The sequence below is a fragment of the Lithobates pipiens genome, unplaced genomic scaffold (genome assembly GCF_037356315.1).
Source record: "Lithobates pipiens isolate NorthernLeopardFrog02 unplaced genomic scaffold, aLitPip1_a1.2 Scaffold_8, whole genome shotgun sequence".
NCBI lineage: Eukaryota > Metazoa > Chordata > Amphibia > Anura > Ranidae > Lithobates > Lithobates pipiens.
In genome coordinates this window covers 136,553,506-136,571,187 of record NW_027507903.1, presented here as the reverse complement: position 1 = coordinate 136,571,187, position 17,682 = coordinate 136,553,506, and the positions used below count along the sequence as shown (strand labels likewise).

Below are 17,682 nucleotides of genomic sequence, written 5' to 3'. Positions count from 1 at the left end.
CTGTTACATGTCCCAGAAGACTGCCAGGAGGGAGGGGGAGAGGAGAACTTCTGGTCAGATCGCTTAGGCGTTACTGGAACTGTCAAAACCAGATACCCGCTCCACCCTCCCCATTAGAAAAAAAAAGTGCCATTTGTTGAAAAGCTGGGGATGAAGACCTTAAATCGGAACTTCCCCTTTTGGGTGGAGCTCCGCTTTAAAGTGGTTGTAAAGGCAGAAGGTTTTTTACCTTACTTAAAAAACCTTTTGCATGCTGCTCCCCCCGCAGCTCTCCCTAAATACATACCTGAGCCCAATCTCGATCCAGCATTGTGCACGAGAGCTGAGGCTGTTTCTCTCCTCATTGGCTCAGATACAACAGCGGGAGCCATTGGCTTCTGCTGCTGTCAATCAGAGCCAGTGACAAGGGGGGGGGGGGGGGCCAAGCTACGTTGTGTGTGTCTTATTGACAAACAGAGGCAGCTCATGAGTGAGCACGCATGAGTGCCCCATAGCAAGCAGGTTGCCATGGGATCACTTGGCAGTGGGGTAGAGCCTGGAGCACCGGTGGGGGACCCCAGAAGAGGAGAATCAGAGCTGCTCTGTGCAAAACTATTGCACACAGCAGGTAAGTATAACATGTTTGTTATTTTAATAATATTAAAAAATGAGTTTTACAATCACTTTAAACATAATTGAAATGTAGAATGTAAACAATAAATGCATTACCTGAGGAATGGCCAGTCCCAGGGCCACCCCACCCAGCAAAAAAAGGTTACTGTGCAGCCAGTTAACCAGCTTGTCAATGCAGCCATTGGTGTGAATATATTCTCCAGCTTCCAAATAGTCTAAAGCTTGCATGCCGTGTCCACACATGGTATTTATGACGGTCTGAAAAATAACAGGATGGCATTTTTATAGCACATCACAAATGGAGTTCTACAGGACAACAAATATGCTAATTTATTTGTGTCAAATGAATATATGATATACTGTATCGTTGTCTTTTTCATATATTTCTATGGAAGTAAATATCTTGATCAGCTAAAAAATAGGTAATTAAAATATCAATTTGTAAAAAGCGCTCAATAATCATGTATGCTTCTAGAAACATTTCTCTAGAATAAAACAGGTTTGCCTGTCTGAGATAAAAGCCTGACAATCAATACACATTCTGCCATTTTCTTCCCTATTGGGCATTGAAGCAGCCTATCACATTGATGGGCCAAATGGTTATGCTTTCACAAGTGTGGGAAACTGAATATTAGTTACAGAATAAAAATACAAGGGCACAAGAAGGATGTAAAGCCCTGGTGCCCAACTTGCAGCTCTTTGAAACTTTTTGTGCGGGCCCTCGGGGTCCCTGCAGGCACTAATTTGTGTTTCCCTATTGCCCTGTTATCGCAGTGATCTCTATCCAACACTCTTAAAGGGGTTGTAAACTCTTGTGATTTTTCACCTTAATGCATTCTATGCATTATACACACACACGTGATCTGGCGCACAGGTGCCACACTGTAGCAGTAAAACTGCTATAAGGTGGACCTGAACTGGTTAAAGCGCTGGTCCTCAATGTATTTCCACTGGGCTTCAGATGTTAAGTATTGAGGATTCCACACTTGTTACAACCTTCACCCCAAAGCAACAAGTACTGCCAGCTTTGACCATGTATCCATCCTAATTGCACACCAAAACGTACCTCCTCTTCCTCAAGTAGGCAGCAGGAATACGGCACTGCACAACGTTCTCTGCTTTGGTTTTCCGATGAACAGTTGAAGTATATATTCTGAGACCAGTCCTTATAGGAGATGCCCCCGCAGCAATTAAACTTGTATTGAAAAAAACAGCAAACACAAGACAATATATTAGGCGAGGTGATGGCATCCAAAAAACTTGGAGATCATTGTGGGCAATAATACCATAAAAAAATGCCATAAAGTAACTAAGAAAAAAAAAGTATATATACTGTATAGATAGCTAGGCTCCATGATAAAAGGAACTTAAACTCATGAATGAAATGAATGAACAGGGCGGGACAGTAATATTGGGATGAAAAAGCTAGATTTTTTTTTTTACTTCCTAGAACTTTTAATGCACACTGTGAGAAGTGGGCAGTTAAATCAGACTAAACAATATTAGGACAGGAGCCTGTGCAACTATGAAATACTGAAGGTATGGCTGGAATTTGGCTTTAAGTATAAAATAAAAAAATAAGAAAAAATTGGATGAAACCGCTACCTTCCTACTGTATGTGCACCTAGAATAAACACGCACATGCAAACGCCTACAGCATAACATATTGGCATACCTGTGCAGACTGAGAATAATAATTCTAGAGTCAACATTTACAGCTGATTCTAAACTGATAAACTGAAAAGATTTTTAATGCATCGATAATCATGGGAATTGTAAATTCTTATCATTTTGCAGGTACACACAATTTTAAGATTTTATATATTTGCCATTTTTTAGCTTGACAGTCTCATATTTTATTTTTAGCTGAAATATTTTGATTATATTATGCAATCTAAAATGAATTTACGTTATTTGTTACTGAAAATATAGATTTGATAAGCATTTACAACTACTGTCATTTTATTCTACAGGTCCTCTGCTTTCAGAAAATCGTTTTGGGATTCTTTCAAACAAAATTTGCACATTTTGACGTGTGTGAAAAATGAAACAATTTGCCCTGGCAGTGAAAGGGTAAATAGTGCACACTGGTTGTGCAAAACGACACTATCCATATTAGACACTGATGTCTTTGTTCTTCCAAAGCCATAGTAATTTGTACTATAGTCAATGGAAATATATACAGTATTTCTGAACAACAGCTGCAATCTGATATATAGGTTTATATATCAAAAATTCTGGAAACTTACTTCTCTTTGGCCAAAGTCTATAAGATTCTGCAAGTCCAGGTCATCCCTATAGTGTACAATAGCATTGCCAATCACTTCACTGACTTTTCCCCGAGCCTGCAACACAACACATATTATATAATATACAGCCACATGTCCTTAAAGAATATCTAATGGCCTTTCACATGCATATCGTTAATGTCTCATTATGTTATCCAACAGACACAGCACATATGCGTTGTGACACTTCCAGCAATACTATTTAATATTATACTATATCTTCCTACTGTACAGTGTCTGAAACATTTTATGGTATGGAAAACAATACACAGCTTGAGGCATTAGACAACAGAACAATAAAGCTCTTTTTGTGACACTGGGGTATAAATATGAAATAAAATATTATTTTGCTAAACGAAGGGTTGTATTTATATTGCTTTATGTAAAAAGTAGAGATGACTTTATTATGGAAATCTTGCACCCTGCTATTCCATAGAATGACTTTGGGGGCCAGTCTTGTTACGGTGAAAAAAAAAGCCATCCAACTGGCTGCTTTGGGAACCTAAACATTTCTAAAGAAAGTTGATCAGGGTTGAGTTCACTTCTATTCTGTGAGGGTCCAAGAGCAGAGGAGTTCAAAGTCGTACGCACAGGGTGAGCCAGATGTGTCTGGGCACACCCTCATCACCCCACGCACATTAACATTATTGCACGTGGGAAGATAGGAAAGATCTCCCTCTTAACTGCTCTGCCATAAGAGACGTGCTTATGCACTTTTTCACTTTGCCAGCAGGGAGATTAATATGCCAGGGCCATATACAGTATCTCACAAAAGTGAGTACACCCCTCATGTTTTTTGTAAATATTTTATTATATCTTTCCATGTGCCAACACTGAAGTAATTACACTTTGCTACAATGTAAAGTAGTGAGTGTACAGCTTGTATAACAGTGTAAATTTGCTGTCCCCTTAAAATAAATCAACACACAGCCATTAATGTCTAAACAATGGCAACAAAAAATGAGTACATCCCTAAGTAAAAATGTCCAAATTGGGCCCAATTAGCCATTTTACCTCCCCGGTGTCACCTGACTTGTCTGTGTTATAATGTCTCAGGTGTAAATGGGGAGCAGGTGCGTTAAATTTGGTGTCATCGTTCCCAATCTCATACTGGTCACTAGAAGTTCAAAATGACACCTCATGGCAAAGATGGCCTAGGCTATAAGAAGATCGCCAAGACCCTGAAACTGAGCTGCAGCATGGTGGGCAAGACCATACAGCGGTTTAACAGGACAGGTTCCACCCTGGTCGATCAAAGTAGTTCACTGCACGAGCTCAGAGTCATATCCACAGGCTATCTTTGGGAAATAGACGAATGAGTGCTGCCAGCATTACTTCAGAGGTTTAAGGGGTGGGGGGGGGGGGGGGGTCAGCTTGTCAGTGCTCAAACCATATGCTGCACACTGCATCAAATTGGTCTGCAGGGCTGTCATCCTGAAAGGAAGCCTCTTCTAAAGATGATGCATAAGAAAGCATGCAATTAGTTTGCTGAAGACAAGCAGACTAAGGACATGGAATAATGGAACCATGTCCTGTAGTCTGATGAGACTAAGATAAACATATTTGGTTCAGATGGTATCAGGCGTGTGTGGTGGCAACCAGGTGAGGAGTACAAAGACAAGTGTGTCTTGCCTACAGTCAAGCATGGTGGTGGGAGTGTCATGGTCTGGGGCTGCATGAGTACTGCCAGCACTGGGGAGCTAAAGTTTATTGAGGGAACCATGAATGCCAACATGTACTGTGACATACTGAAGCAGAGCATGATCCCCCTCCCATCGAAGACTGGGCCGCAGGGCAGTATTCCAACATAATGACCCCTGACACACCTTCAAGACCACCACTGCCTTGCTAAAAAAGATGAGGGTAAAGGTGATGGACTGGCCAAGCATGTCTTCAGACCTAAACCCTATTGAGCATCTGTGGAGCATCCTCAAACGGAAGGTAGAGGAGCGCAAGGTCTCTAACATCCACCAGCTCTATGATGTCATCATGGAGGAGTGGAAGAGGACTCCAGTGGCAACCTGTGAAGCTCTGATGAACTCCATGCCCAAGAGGGTTAAGGCAGTGCTGAAAAATAATGGTGGCCACACAAAATATTGACACGTTGCATCCAATTTGGACATTTTCACTTAGGGGTGCACTCCCTTTTTTTGCCAGCGGTTTAGACATTAATGGCTGTGTGTTGAGTTATTTTGAGGGGACAGCAAATTTACATTGTTATACAAGATGTACACTCACTACATTACATTGTAGCAAAGTGTTATTTTTTCAGTGTTGTCACATGAAAGGATAGAATAAAATATTTACAAAAACGGGAGGGGTGTACTCGCTTTTGTCAGATACTGTATATGTAGACACACACACACGTGTTTTTGAGCTTTAGAGTACACACCCTAATGCAATAGGTTACGCACACCTATGGTGGAGTAAAGCCTCATACACACGGTCGGACTTTGTACAAACTTTTCCGTGGACTTTTGTACAAAGGGCGTGGTCCACAAGTTTGTATTGCATACACACGGTCTGACTTTTTGACAACAAACACGAACGTAATGACGTCACAACGTACTGACGCCGCTTCAAAAGAGGACGTTCAATGACTCCAGCGCCACATTTGGTGAACTTCTGTATTGTAGTCTGATCTTTTGCATTGGTTCTGAGCATGCGTGTTTGTACCTTGTACAAAAGTCTGATGCTTTTGCGTACACACGGTCGGACTTTTCTCCATCGGACTTTTGTTGCCAGAAAGTTTGTCCGTTCGCACAGCCAACAAAAGTCCGATGAAAACAGAAAAAGTTTGTCCGATGGAGCGTACACACAGTCGGATGTTGCTCCAAAATAGCTAATTTGCATGTTTGTTGTCAAAAAGTCCGACCGTGTGTACGGGCCTAAAGTGATACAGTGGGGGGAAAAAAGGATTTGACCCCCTGCTGATTTAGTACATTTGCCCACTGATAAAGAAAAGATCAGTCTATAATTGTAATGGTAGGTTTATTTTAGCAGGGAGAGACAGAACAAAAAAAAAAAAATCCAGAAAAACACATTTCAAAAAAGTTATAAATTGATTTACATTTTAATGAGTGAAATAAGTATTTGACCCCTTTGAAAAACACGACTTAGTACTTGTTGGCAAAATCCTTGTTGGCAATCGCAGAGATCAGACATTTCTTGTAGTTGGCCGCCAGGTTTGTACACAGCTCAGTAGGTATTTTTTCCCACTCTTTGTAGATCCTCTCCAAGTCAGTAAGGTGCCCAGGCTAACATTTGGTAACTCGAAACTTCAGCTCCCTCCACATATTTTCTATGGGATTAAGGTCTGGAGACTGACTAGGCCACTCCAGGACCTTAATGTTCTTCTTCTTGAGCCACTCCTTTGTTGCCTTGCCATGTGTTTTGGGTCATTGTCATGCTGGAATACCCATACACGACCAATTTTCAATGCCCTGGCTGAACGAAGGAGGTTCTCATCCAAGATTTAATGGTACATGGCCCTGCCCATGGTCCCCTTGATGCAGTGAAGTTGTCATGTCCCATTAGCAGAAAAACACCCCCAAAGCATAATGTTTCCACTTCCATGTTTGACAGTGGGGATGGTGTTCTTGGGGCCATAGGCAGCATTCCTCCTCCTGCAAACATGGTGAGTTGAGTTGATGCCAAAGAGCTAGATTTTGGTCTCATCTGACCACAACACTTTCACCCAGTTCTCCTCTGAATTGTTCAGATGTTCATTAGCAAACTTCAGACGGGCCTGTACATGTGCTTTCTTGAGCAGGGGGGCCTTGTGGGCACTGCAGGATTTCAGTGCTGCACAGCATAGTGTGTTACCTATTGTTTTCTTGGTGACTATGGTCCCAGCTGCCTTGAGATCATTGACAGGATTCTTCCGTGTAGTTCTGAGCTGATTACTCACCATTCTCATGATCACTGAAACTCCACGAAGTGAGATCTTGCATGGAGCCCCACACTGAGGGAGATTGACAGTTATTTTGTGTTTTTTCCATTTGTGGATAATCGCACCAACTGTTGTCACCCTCTCACCAAGCTGCTTGGCGATGGTCTTGTAGCCCATTCCAGCCTTGTGTAGGTCTACATCCTTGTCCCTGACTTCCTTGGACAACTATTTGACCTTGGCCATGGTAGAAAGATTAGAATCTGAACGATTGATTGCTTCTGTGGACAGGTGTCTTTTATATAGGTAAGAAGCTGAGATTAGGAACACTCCCTTTAAGAGAGTGCTCCTAATCTCAGCTCGTTACCTGTATAGAAGACACCTGGGAGCCAGAAATCTTCATATGGGATCAAATACTTATTTCACTCATTAAAATGCAAATAAATTTATAACTTTTTTGAAATGTGTTTTTCTGTATATATATTTGTTGTTGTTCTGTCTCTCACTGTTAAAATAAACGTACCATTAAAATTATAGACTGATCATTTCTTTGTCAGTGGGCAAACGTAGAAAATCGTCAGGGGATCAAATACTTTTTGCCCTCACTGTAAGTATTAGGAATCACCCTGCTGTGCATTGCCCTCCCTATTACTAGAGTTAGTACTCAGAAAAGGATAGCGGAATCTTAAATTGTGAGCGTGTTAGGTTTTTACTGAGGGTTGCCAGCCTGTGTGACGCTGAGTACTTTTTTGTAAACTGAGAACCATCTTCATACGTGTAAAATTAAATTTTCCAATTCATCTGTAACCCTAGTGTGTAGCGAAAGGTGACAATTTTTTGGTGAAACTGTTGCTTTGTTGGATCACATCATTTAACTCCAGATACAGTTGAGCTCAAAAGTTTGCATACCCTGGCAGAAATTGTGAAATTTTGGCATTAATATTGAAAATATGACTGATCATGAAGCCATTTATTATCACATATCATTATGATTTAAAAAGGATCCAAAAAACTAACAGAAATCAACCAAATGGCCCTGATAAAAAGTTTACATACCTTGTAATGATTGGCCTTATTACAGACACAGAAGGTAGCACACACAGGCAAGGTTAATTTCTCACATTTGTGGCTTTTTAAATCACAATTAGTGTCTGCGTATAAATAGTCAGTTTGTTAGCTCTCACATGGATGCCCTAAGCAGGCTAGACACTGAGCCATGAGGAGGTAGAAAAGAACAGTCAAAAGACCTGCGTAACAAAGTAATAGAACTTTATAAAGATGGAAAAGGATATAAAAAGATACCCAAAGCCTTGAATATGCCAGTCAGTACTGTTTTAATCCCTTATTAAGAAGTGGAGAATTTGGGGATCTTTTGATACCAAGCCAAGGTCGGGTAGACCAAGAAAGATTGCAGCCGCAACTGGTGGAACAACTGCCCAGGATACAAAGAAAACCCCACAGGTAACCGCAGGAGAAATACAGGCTGCTGTCCAAAAAGACAGTGTGGTTGTTTTTAAGGAGCACAATTCAACAATACTTGAACAAAAAAGAGCTGCATGGTTGAGTTGCCAGAAGGAAGCCTTTACTGAGCCAATGCCACAAAAAAGCCCAATGAGGCATACCAAGGTGTTGTTGGGCATATTGTAACCAGGCTTTTTTGTGGAACTTGTGCAGTAAAGGCTTATTTTTGGCAACTTGACCATGCAGCTTTTTTTGGTCCAACCACACCATCTTTTTCCAGAGCCTGTATTTCTCCTGAGGTTACCTGTGGGTTTTTCTTTGCATCCCGAACAGTTCCTGTGGCAGTTGTGGCTGAAATCTTTCTTGATCTACCTGACCTTGGCTTGGTATCAAGAGATCCCCAAATTTTCCACTTATTAAATGATTGAACAGTACTGATTGGCATATTCAAGGCTTTTGATATTGTTTTATATCCTTTTCAATCTTTGTAAAGTTTCATTATGTTGTTACGCAGGTCTTTTGACTGTTCTTTTCTGCTCCCCATGGCTTAGTATCTAGCCTGCTTAGTGCATCCATGTGAGAGCTAACAAACTCATTGACTATTTATACACAGACACTAACTGCGATTTAGAAAGCCACAAATGTGGGAAATTAACCTTTAATAGCCATTTTAGTCTTTGTGTGCCACCTTCTGTGTCTGTACCAATTCCAGATGTTCCAGGGTATGTATTCCTTTCATCAGGGCCATTTGGGTGATTTCTGTTATCATTATGATTTTAAAAGGAGGCAAAAAATGAAGTGATAATAAAGGGCTCCATGTGATTACTATCCTTGAATAAAAGACATTTTTTTGGCATGATTAGTCATATTTTCAATATAAATGCAAAAATTTCAAACATTTCTGACAGGGTATGCAAACTCTTGAGCACAACTGTATGTCAGGTTTCCTGTAAGTATTGTAGAACATAAACTGCCCCTTTAATTATCTAGATGCATCTTTCATGCTGTACATATGTTTTTGTCACCAGTATACAAGTCTTTCCACAGCTGTGTTTAAAGGATTTTTAAGCAATGAGTGGGTTCTTCTGTGTGTAAAGTTACAAAATGAATATCTTTAGAAATATCTAAATGTCTCGATGTCCAAAGTGAAAAAAGTTTTTTTTTTCTTTTATAATTTTTTTTTTTGTATTGCTGATTTTATAAAAAAAAAAAAAAACGAGTGAGAGGCACAGGGTCAGGAACATAGACATTCTTTTTTCTATCACAGTCACTTTCGATGTATTGCTTGTCCTGATGACCACAATGCAGTAATGTTAGCTGAACTCCCTATGTTCCCATCTGTGGGATGCTTTTTGACTTTATTCCTATGAAATATCCACCTGGGAGCCAGGAAACGTGTCTCCAGTCATTTGTGGATTCCCTGCAGGTCTAGAAGGAGAATAGGGAAGTTTAGCCAAAAACAATGTTCTGGATGTCACCAGGACAAGATTTTAGGGGAAATGGGGACAGAGAAAACAATTGCATTTTGACAGAAGATCAAACGCCTCCCAACTACATTCAAAACCAGAAAAAGGTTGTTTCATTTCAGTTAAAATGCCAGATAAATTAGAGATGAATGCAGGGGAAAGGATAAAAATTTAAGTTCTGTGTTAATACATAAATTTGTGATGTCAACTTACATAAGGTAAGCTCAAGGTACAATTCGAGCTTGTTTCTGGATGCGCAATTTGGCAAATAATTAGACAATTAATAACTTTAAAGCAGTGTTTTTTTTGTTTAAACCTGCAAGGCAAAGTTTTAATGTGCTAGTACGCATTACATACTAGCACATTATGTAAAACTTACCTTACAACAAAACCCTCCAGTGGTGAACTGTCACCACTGACAGGGCTTCCATCCTCACCCAGTCTTTCTTCCAGTTTGGTGGGCTCCAGTCCTTTGATTGGACAAACCGCGATGATGGAACTCCCGCACATGCACGTGGGAGATGCTGTTCACGGCGCAGGCCTCTGAAGGAACGGCACAGTATGTAAATATCTTCTAAAAAGGTGCAAGTTTAGGAGATATTTACTGTACCTATAGGTAAGCCTTACTGTAGGCTTACCTATAGGTAAAAATCGTCCATGGGAGTTTAATGCTTCATTCAGTATTACTGATATTACTAATTGCATTATGGGCTTTTGCATTAGCAGCAAGATTATAAATCTGGTATATGCACTATAAGTTGAGTTTTTGGGTTGGTCTAGTCAATAGCTCGAAATCAGGGGTCTCCAAACTCTCTAAATAAAGGGCCAATTTACTGTCCTTATGAGTTTAGGGGGGCCAGACTGTGGTCATTGGGAGTACAAAATGTCCCAGCATCAGTGGGAAATCAATTTCCCATCATTTGTGTTATTGGGAGGAATTGTGCCCCTTTATTGGGGTCATTGGGCCCCATCATTGGTGTTATTGGGAAGAATTGTGCCCCATGATTTGTGGTATTGGGCCCCATTGTTGGTGTCCTTGGGAGGAACTATGCTCCATCATTAATGTCATGGTAGGAATTGTGCCCTCCATTGTTGTCAGTGAATAAAATAGCACCCCAAGGGCCACATGAAAGCAAGCAAAGGGCCGCAGTTTGGAGACCACTGCTGTAAGTGATTGTAAAGGTCTGAATTTTTTTTTTTTTTAAATAACAAACATTTTATAGTTATTTGCTCTGTGCTACGGTTTCATACAGAGCAGCCTTGATCCTTCTCTTCTTGGGTCCCCCATCAACACTCCTGGCTCCTCTCACCTGCCAAGTGCCCCCATAGCAAGCAGATTGCTATGGGGCCATTTGGCTCTGTGTGTCCATTGACATACAAAGTAGGGCTTGGCCCCACCCCCGCTCACTGGCTGTGATTGACAGCAAGCAGGAGCCAATAGATGCCACTGCTGTCTTTAAGTCTATTAGGAGGGAGGGAGCAGAGGGAGATGCTACTCTCCAGCACAGAGCTGGATCGAGATCGGGCTTCAGTAAGTATAAGGTGGGGCTGGGGGGGCAACTGTACATAGAAGGTTTTTTTTACCCTAATGCAGAGAATGCATTAGGCCCCTTCCACACGCGTTTTTCAGGCACTACAGTGCTAAAAATACAACCTGTATAGCGCCTGAAAAAATCTGGCCCCTTTCACTCCAGTGTAAAAGCCGGAGGGCTTTCACACTGATGCGGCGTGCTAGCAGGATGGTGAAAAAAGTCCTGCTAGCCGCATCTTTGGAGCGGTGAAGGAGCGGTGTATTCACCGCTCCTAAACCACTCCTACCCATTGAAATCAATGGGGCAGCGTGGCTATACCGCCGCCAAAGCGGCGCTGCAGTGAGCGGTTTTAACCCTTTTTCGGCCGCTAGCGGGGGATAAAACTGCCCCGCTAGCGGGCGCATACCGCCGCTAAAACGACGGTAAAGCGGCGCTAAAAATAGCGCCGCTTTACCGCCGACGCCGCTCCCGCCCCAGTGTGAAAGAGGCCTTAAAGTAAAAAACATAACACTTTAACCACTTCCCGACCAGCGCACGACGATGTACGTCGACAGAATGGCACGGGCAGGCATATTGGCGTACAGGTACGTCCAATATTGAATGCCGCCCTGCCATCGGGAGCGCGCCACCGGCGGCGCGCTCCCGCGCTGGTTGGGATCGCATGAGTCCGGTCGCGGGACCCGCGGACTCGATCGCCGCGGGCATCCCCGCGATCGTCTCACGGAGCGGCCGAATGGAGGAAATGCAGAGTAAACAGCATTTCTCCATTCTGCCTAGCAACTAGTGACGCTGATCTCTGCTCCATGTGATTGGAGCAGAGATCAGTGTTCGCTAAATGAAAGCCCAACCCCCCCACAGTTAGTAACACACCCCTAGGAACACTTAACCCCTACATTGCCACCCACTGGTTAACCCCTTCACTGCCAGTGTCATTTACACAGGAATCACTGCATTTATATAGCAGTGATTACTGTATAAGTGACAATGGTCCCAAAAATGTGTCAAAAATGTCCGATGGGTCCCCCACAATGTCGCAGTCACAATAAAAATCGCTGATCGCCGCCATTACTAGTAAAAAAAAAATAATAAAAAATTATTAATAAAAATGCTATAAAACTATCCCTATTTTGTAAATGCTATAACTTTTGCGCAAACCAATCAATAATCGCTTATTGCGATTTTTTTTACCAAAAATATGTAGAAGAATACGTATCGGCCTAAACTGAGGGAAAAAAAAATTTTTTTATATATTTTTGGGGGATATTTATTATAACAAAAAGTAAAAAATAATGCGTTTTTTTCAAAATTGTCGCTCTATTTTTGTTTATAGCGCAAAAAATAAAAACCACAGGGGTGATCAAATACCACCAAAAGAAAGCTCTATTTGTGGGGAAAAAAGGACGTCAATTTTGTTTGGGAGCCACGTCGCACGACCGCGCAATTGTCAGTTAAAGCAACGCAGTGCCGAATTGCAAAAAGTGGTCTGGTCTTTGACCAGCAAATTGGTCCGGTCTGAAAGTGGTTAAGTAGATTCCACATTTGCTGTACTGTTGTAAGTACCAAGATTGCACCTGAAGGCATTTTAGTGTCTACATAGATTAGGAGACCTTTTTACACTTTTTGATTCCATTATCCTTGTCAATGACCACTGTGGCAAAAGTCCAAACTACATTTTTCTCTTCTGCATTGCTGCTTAGGACATCAAGCTGGTTTGATCCCAATCACACCTTGGCTTACTGTCAGTGTATACATTTTTGCTGCTGTGTAGACTACCTGATTATACCAAAGCCTGAAATATCATCCCTTCATCCTAGCCCACCTATTTTTGAAGAATGCCTGCCTTACCCAGATAAAATTGTCTGGTGAAAAAGTCATGGGGCATAAGACCACAGATTACACACATTAAGCAAATCATTGTGGTGACTTCTATGGATGAATTGTACTGCAGTATTGGCTATAGTGTCTGAGTTGGCAATCCACCCTAACAGAGTGGTATCAACTATGATTACTATAGCTACTTAGGAACTAAACCACTAAAGAGCAAAATATTTCATATCTTAGAAGTTAGGCTTGGTCCTGCTTTATCTAAGTGGATCATGTACATATTATGTTAGAAATAATATAAATACTATCCTTTTAAAGCATGTTTCACATATCAAATATTTGTACAAGTAGTGGGTGTTTCCTAATCATCCCATGATGTAATCTACAAGATCTGCCTGAACACATTTGCACAGGATGTAGTTATTCAATAGACAGATCAAACAACATACAGTTGTGCTCATAAATTTACATACCATGGCAGAATTTATGATTTCCTGGCCATTTTTCAGAGAATATGAATGATAACACAAAAACATTTATTTCACTGATGGTTAGTGTTTGGCTGAAGCCATTTATTATCAATCAACTGTGTTTACTAAGGATCTGCGGGAAAAGGTAGTTGAACTGTACAAAACAGTAAAAGGATATAAAAAGATATGCAAGGAATTGAGAATGCCAATCAGCAGTGTTCAAACTCTAATCAAGAAGTGGAAAACACAAAGCCAAACTGACCGGTCATTGGTTACAGCAGAATAAAGTGAAGATTCTGGAGTGGCCATCTCAGTCTCCTGACCTCAATATCATTGAGCCACTCTGGGGAGATCTCAAACATGCAGTCCATGCAAGACAGCCCAAGAATTTACAGGAACTGGAGGCTTTTTGCCAAGAGGAATGGGCAGCTTTACCATCTGACAAGATAAAGAGCCTCATCTACAAATGCCACAAAAGACTTCAAGCTGTCATTGATGTTAAAGGGGGCAATACACAGTATTAGGGACTGGGGTATGTAAACTTTTGATCAGGGTAATTTCTGTTGCGATTATGATTTACACAGTTGATTGATAATAATTGGCTTCAGCCAAACACTAACCACGAGTGAAAAAAGTTTTTGTGTTATCATTCATATTCTCTGAAAAATAGCCAATAAATCATAAATTCTGCCAGGGAATGTAAACTTATAAACACAACTATACATTCTGGTACAAAAACAAAAATGCACAAACAACATAGGTTGGTGCAGAACATAGTAGTAGTAGTAGTAGTAGTAGTAGTAGTAGTAAGCATTACTTTTCTAAATGTATAACTCCACTCTATCTCATTGCTATAAAGCAATGTGAGATTGTTACAGTACACATTTAGTACAATAAACATTTTGAAACAGATGGTGAAGTGGTTTTTAATACTGGTGAATTGTTAAGCTGCCCTAAGCATACTTTGGCTCTGTTAGAAAAGACAGACACCTGGATAGGTGTTTCTGTGTACTCACGCTTGGCATTTCCCGAACAGATGGACACGTTTGATGCCAAATTCAGATGGTAAGAATTGAATTAAAATCTGCCTATGCCTCCACTGGGTAGATTTGCTCTCACTATTTGTCTTGCTAACCATTATCAAAGACATGGGAAATACAAAATGTTTTAGTTGTCCCCAGAACAGTAGGTGAGTGTATATTTTCCAATAGGAACAACAGTTCCAAGGACAATTACTTAGTTTGTAGAGATTTCCACTCATTTCCTGTTGTCTCCCAGACAGGAAGTGAAGGAAAATCTCTTTGAGCAGACAGCAAAACCCCCCCCCCCCAAAAAAAAAAAAACCCAGGGGTTCTTATGCCCCCCTGCTCTATCCAAAATAAAAGGCTTTAGTTATACAGAAATGTTATACAGCCTGTCAATGTAAGATGACAGTTCTTGGTGACAATCTTATCCCTACGGTGGCAAGAAGACATCTGCTGGTTAAGTACAATGATCAGTCATGTAAACCTAACACAAAGCATTAGTGTTCTCCCCTGAGATAAGCAATACTGGGAAGCACATGCCTGCTCCCCTATTTCAGCATGTTTGACCCCCTTTATGTATTTACCAATTCAGTTTTCAGAACTGTGATACTCTGACTGACAATTACTTGGTAATGCAACACAAAATTACATTTTATATATATATATATTTTTTTTTGAGACAGATGGAGCTTTCTTTTGGTGGTTTTTAATCACCACTGGGTTTTTATTTTATATAAAGGAAGAAAAAAAATGAAGCATTCTGAAAAATGTTCTAAAACAGATGAAATAAGTGCAAGTGTATATTAGTTAGTCTGTGTGAAAGTTATAGAGTCTACAAACTCTAAGTATATATATATTTAAAAATGTAGCAGTTCTGGTGTACCGACTGCCTATCACATTTCTGAAAACCCTAAAATGCCAGGACAGTATTAACTCAAAAATTACCTACTTTTGGAGAGTGGAAACCCCAAAGTAATAATTAAGATACATGGGGGGTAAATCCACTTGCAAACTGCACTTGAAATTGCACCGAAAGTGCACTTGGAAGTGAGGGGCAGATCTGAAATGAGTGGAAACGCGTCAAATTTTTTCATCCAATCATGTGAAAGCTAAAATGCTGTTTTTTATTTTCCTTGCATGTCCCCCTCGGATCTACAGCGACTGCACTTCCAAGTACAATTTCAAGTGCACTTTGCACTTGTAGTACAAAGTGGATTTGGCTTTAGTAAATAACCCGCATGGTGAGTATTTCACAAATCTCATAATTTTAGCAAATTTTTTACAAAATTTGTGAAAGTAGGTTAAATTAGATTTTTTACACAAACTTTTCATTATTAATAACATATTTCTCAAACACAGCATAGTTCTTCTTAAATTTTACCCCAAAATACACTCTGCTACGCTTCTCGAATATGGGGATACCACATATGTGAGACTTTCATGCAGCCTAGCTGCATAGAGGAGCCCCATCCGGCTTTCAAGGGTGTAAATTACACATCTGATTTCCTGAGCACCGATCTTATTTTCATGGGCCCTGAAGAGACAAAACAATCACCCAGCCAATGACCACATTTTGGAAAGCAGCCACGCCAAGGTATTTGATGAGAGGCATGGTGAGTCGTTTGAAATTTTTAGTAATTGATGATAGAAAATGAAAACGTATTTTGTATTTCCATAAAGTTGTCATTGTAGTAAGCTTTTTCTTATAGGCAGCATGGCCATACTTCAATTTGCACCTCAAAAGATATTCTGATACTCATCTTGAGTATAAAGTTAGAGTAGATCTGGCCAGTCTGCATGTGGTAATGTTAGAACCTGTTGCAGAATACTGAGCATTCACAATATATGTGTGCTAGTCTGTGGAAAGCAAGGCCGTTCAGTTGCTGGATGACACACTTATGTGCACTCATCTTACATCCCCTAATATCCATGGTATAATTTGAAGTCACCCAGTAGTATATTTGTCAGTGCTATGTCAATCCATTTTTCACCCAATTTATGAATTTCTCATGAACCTTTTTACCTCATCTACCTAAACGTCTTGCCTCTGACTCCTACAGTCTCAGCTAACCTATTCATGAACTTTCTTTGGTGCCCCTGTATTTCTGCATGTTACCAACCTGTGCTACTAATTCTGGAACATATTATTTACAAGGGAAAGTCAAAAGGTTTACTACTTATCATAAGTGTCACCTGGCAGGCAGGATGAAACTACAAAGTAATTTCTGTAAAAAAACAAAAAATCTATTTCTAAATAAATATATTTTAGAAATCCCACAATACCTTGTCAGAGAAGACAAAGCCCACGATGCCCGCAGACAGCTGCAGCAGAAAGACTATTGTCAGGCAGATGGAGAACTGTGGATAAGAATAGTAAATAATTTTAATATCGGACACATCAAAATAAATGCACAAAAGTAAAAAAAAGCAACTACAGGCCCAAACAATTCACACTTGCAGTTTCAAAACTGTGTTTATTTAGTTTGATATGGGAGATTCAGCTCAGTGGTAGAAGCATTTGAGTAGTGAGAACCATGCCAGTCCAAACTTCGATTTTTAGATCTTACCAGCCCACTTTTATTAAAATGAAAGCTAAAAGTTCACTTGTCCATGCAGGGGTTTCAGTTTCACACAGCAAAACAGGTTCACCAAAATACCAAGCCACCTGTCTTTCTCCAGCAGCACTGCTGCTCTCGTCACTGGCCTCTCAGATCATCTCACCAGCTCTCCTGGCTCTCTGAACTCTCTTCTGGCTCACTCAGCCTTTCATTACAGCTCCCTGCTATGCGGGCCCAATCCTGGCCTCATGATAGGGGTTCTCCTGACCCCCCAGGCTTTCTTACTCCTTGGCTGCATATGATGGGTACAGTTGGCTGCATATTATGGGCACAAAGGCTGCATATGATGGGCAGTGGCTGCATTTGGTGAGCACAGAGGCTGCATTTGCTGGGCATCTGCTGGGCACAGAGGCTGCATTTGCTAGGCACGGTGGCTGCATTTGCTGGGCACGGTGGCTGCATTTGATGGGCACGGTGGCTGCATTTGATGGGCACAGTGGCTGCATGTGATGGCATAGTGGCTGCAATTGATGGCACAGTGTTTTTTTTCAGTATTT

The 17,682-nt window shown here is 40.8% G+C and overlaps 1 protein-coding gene across 1 annotated transcript in view; it reads right to left on the bottom strand.

Annotated features, from left to right (window-relative positions):
- Nucleotides 1-17,682, bottom strand: part of TSPAN33 (tetraspanin 33) — a 61,708-nt gene that overhangs the window by 6,521 nt on the left and 37,505 nt on the right. Inside the window, exons 4-7 of the mRNA XM_077470075.1 lie at nucleotides 16,851-16,925; nucleotides 2,862-2,957; nucleotides 1,679-1,807; nucleotides 709-870 (exon numbers count right to left, since the gene is read on the bottom strand). Of these exons, the coding sequence (XP_077326201.1) occupies nucleotides 709-870; nucleotides 1,679-1,807; nucleotides 2,862-2,957; nucleotides 16,851-16,925 (462 nt within the window). The remainder of the gene's footprint in view (nucleotides 1-708; nucleotides 871-1,678; nucleotides 1,808-2,861; nucleotides 2,958-16,850; nucleotides 16,926-17,682) is intronic.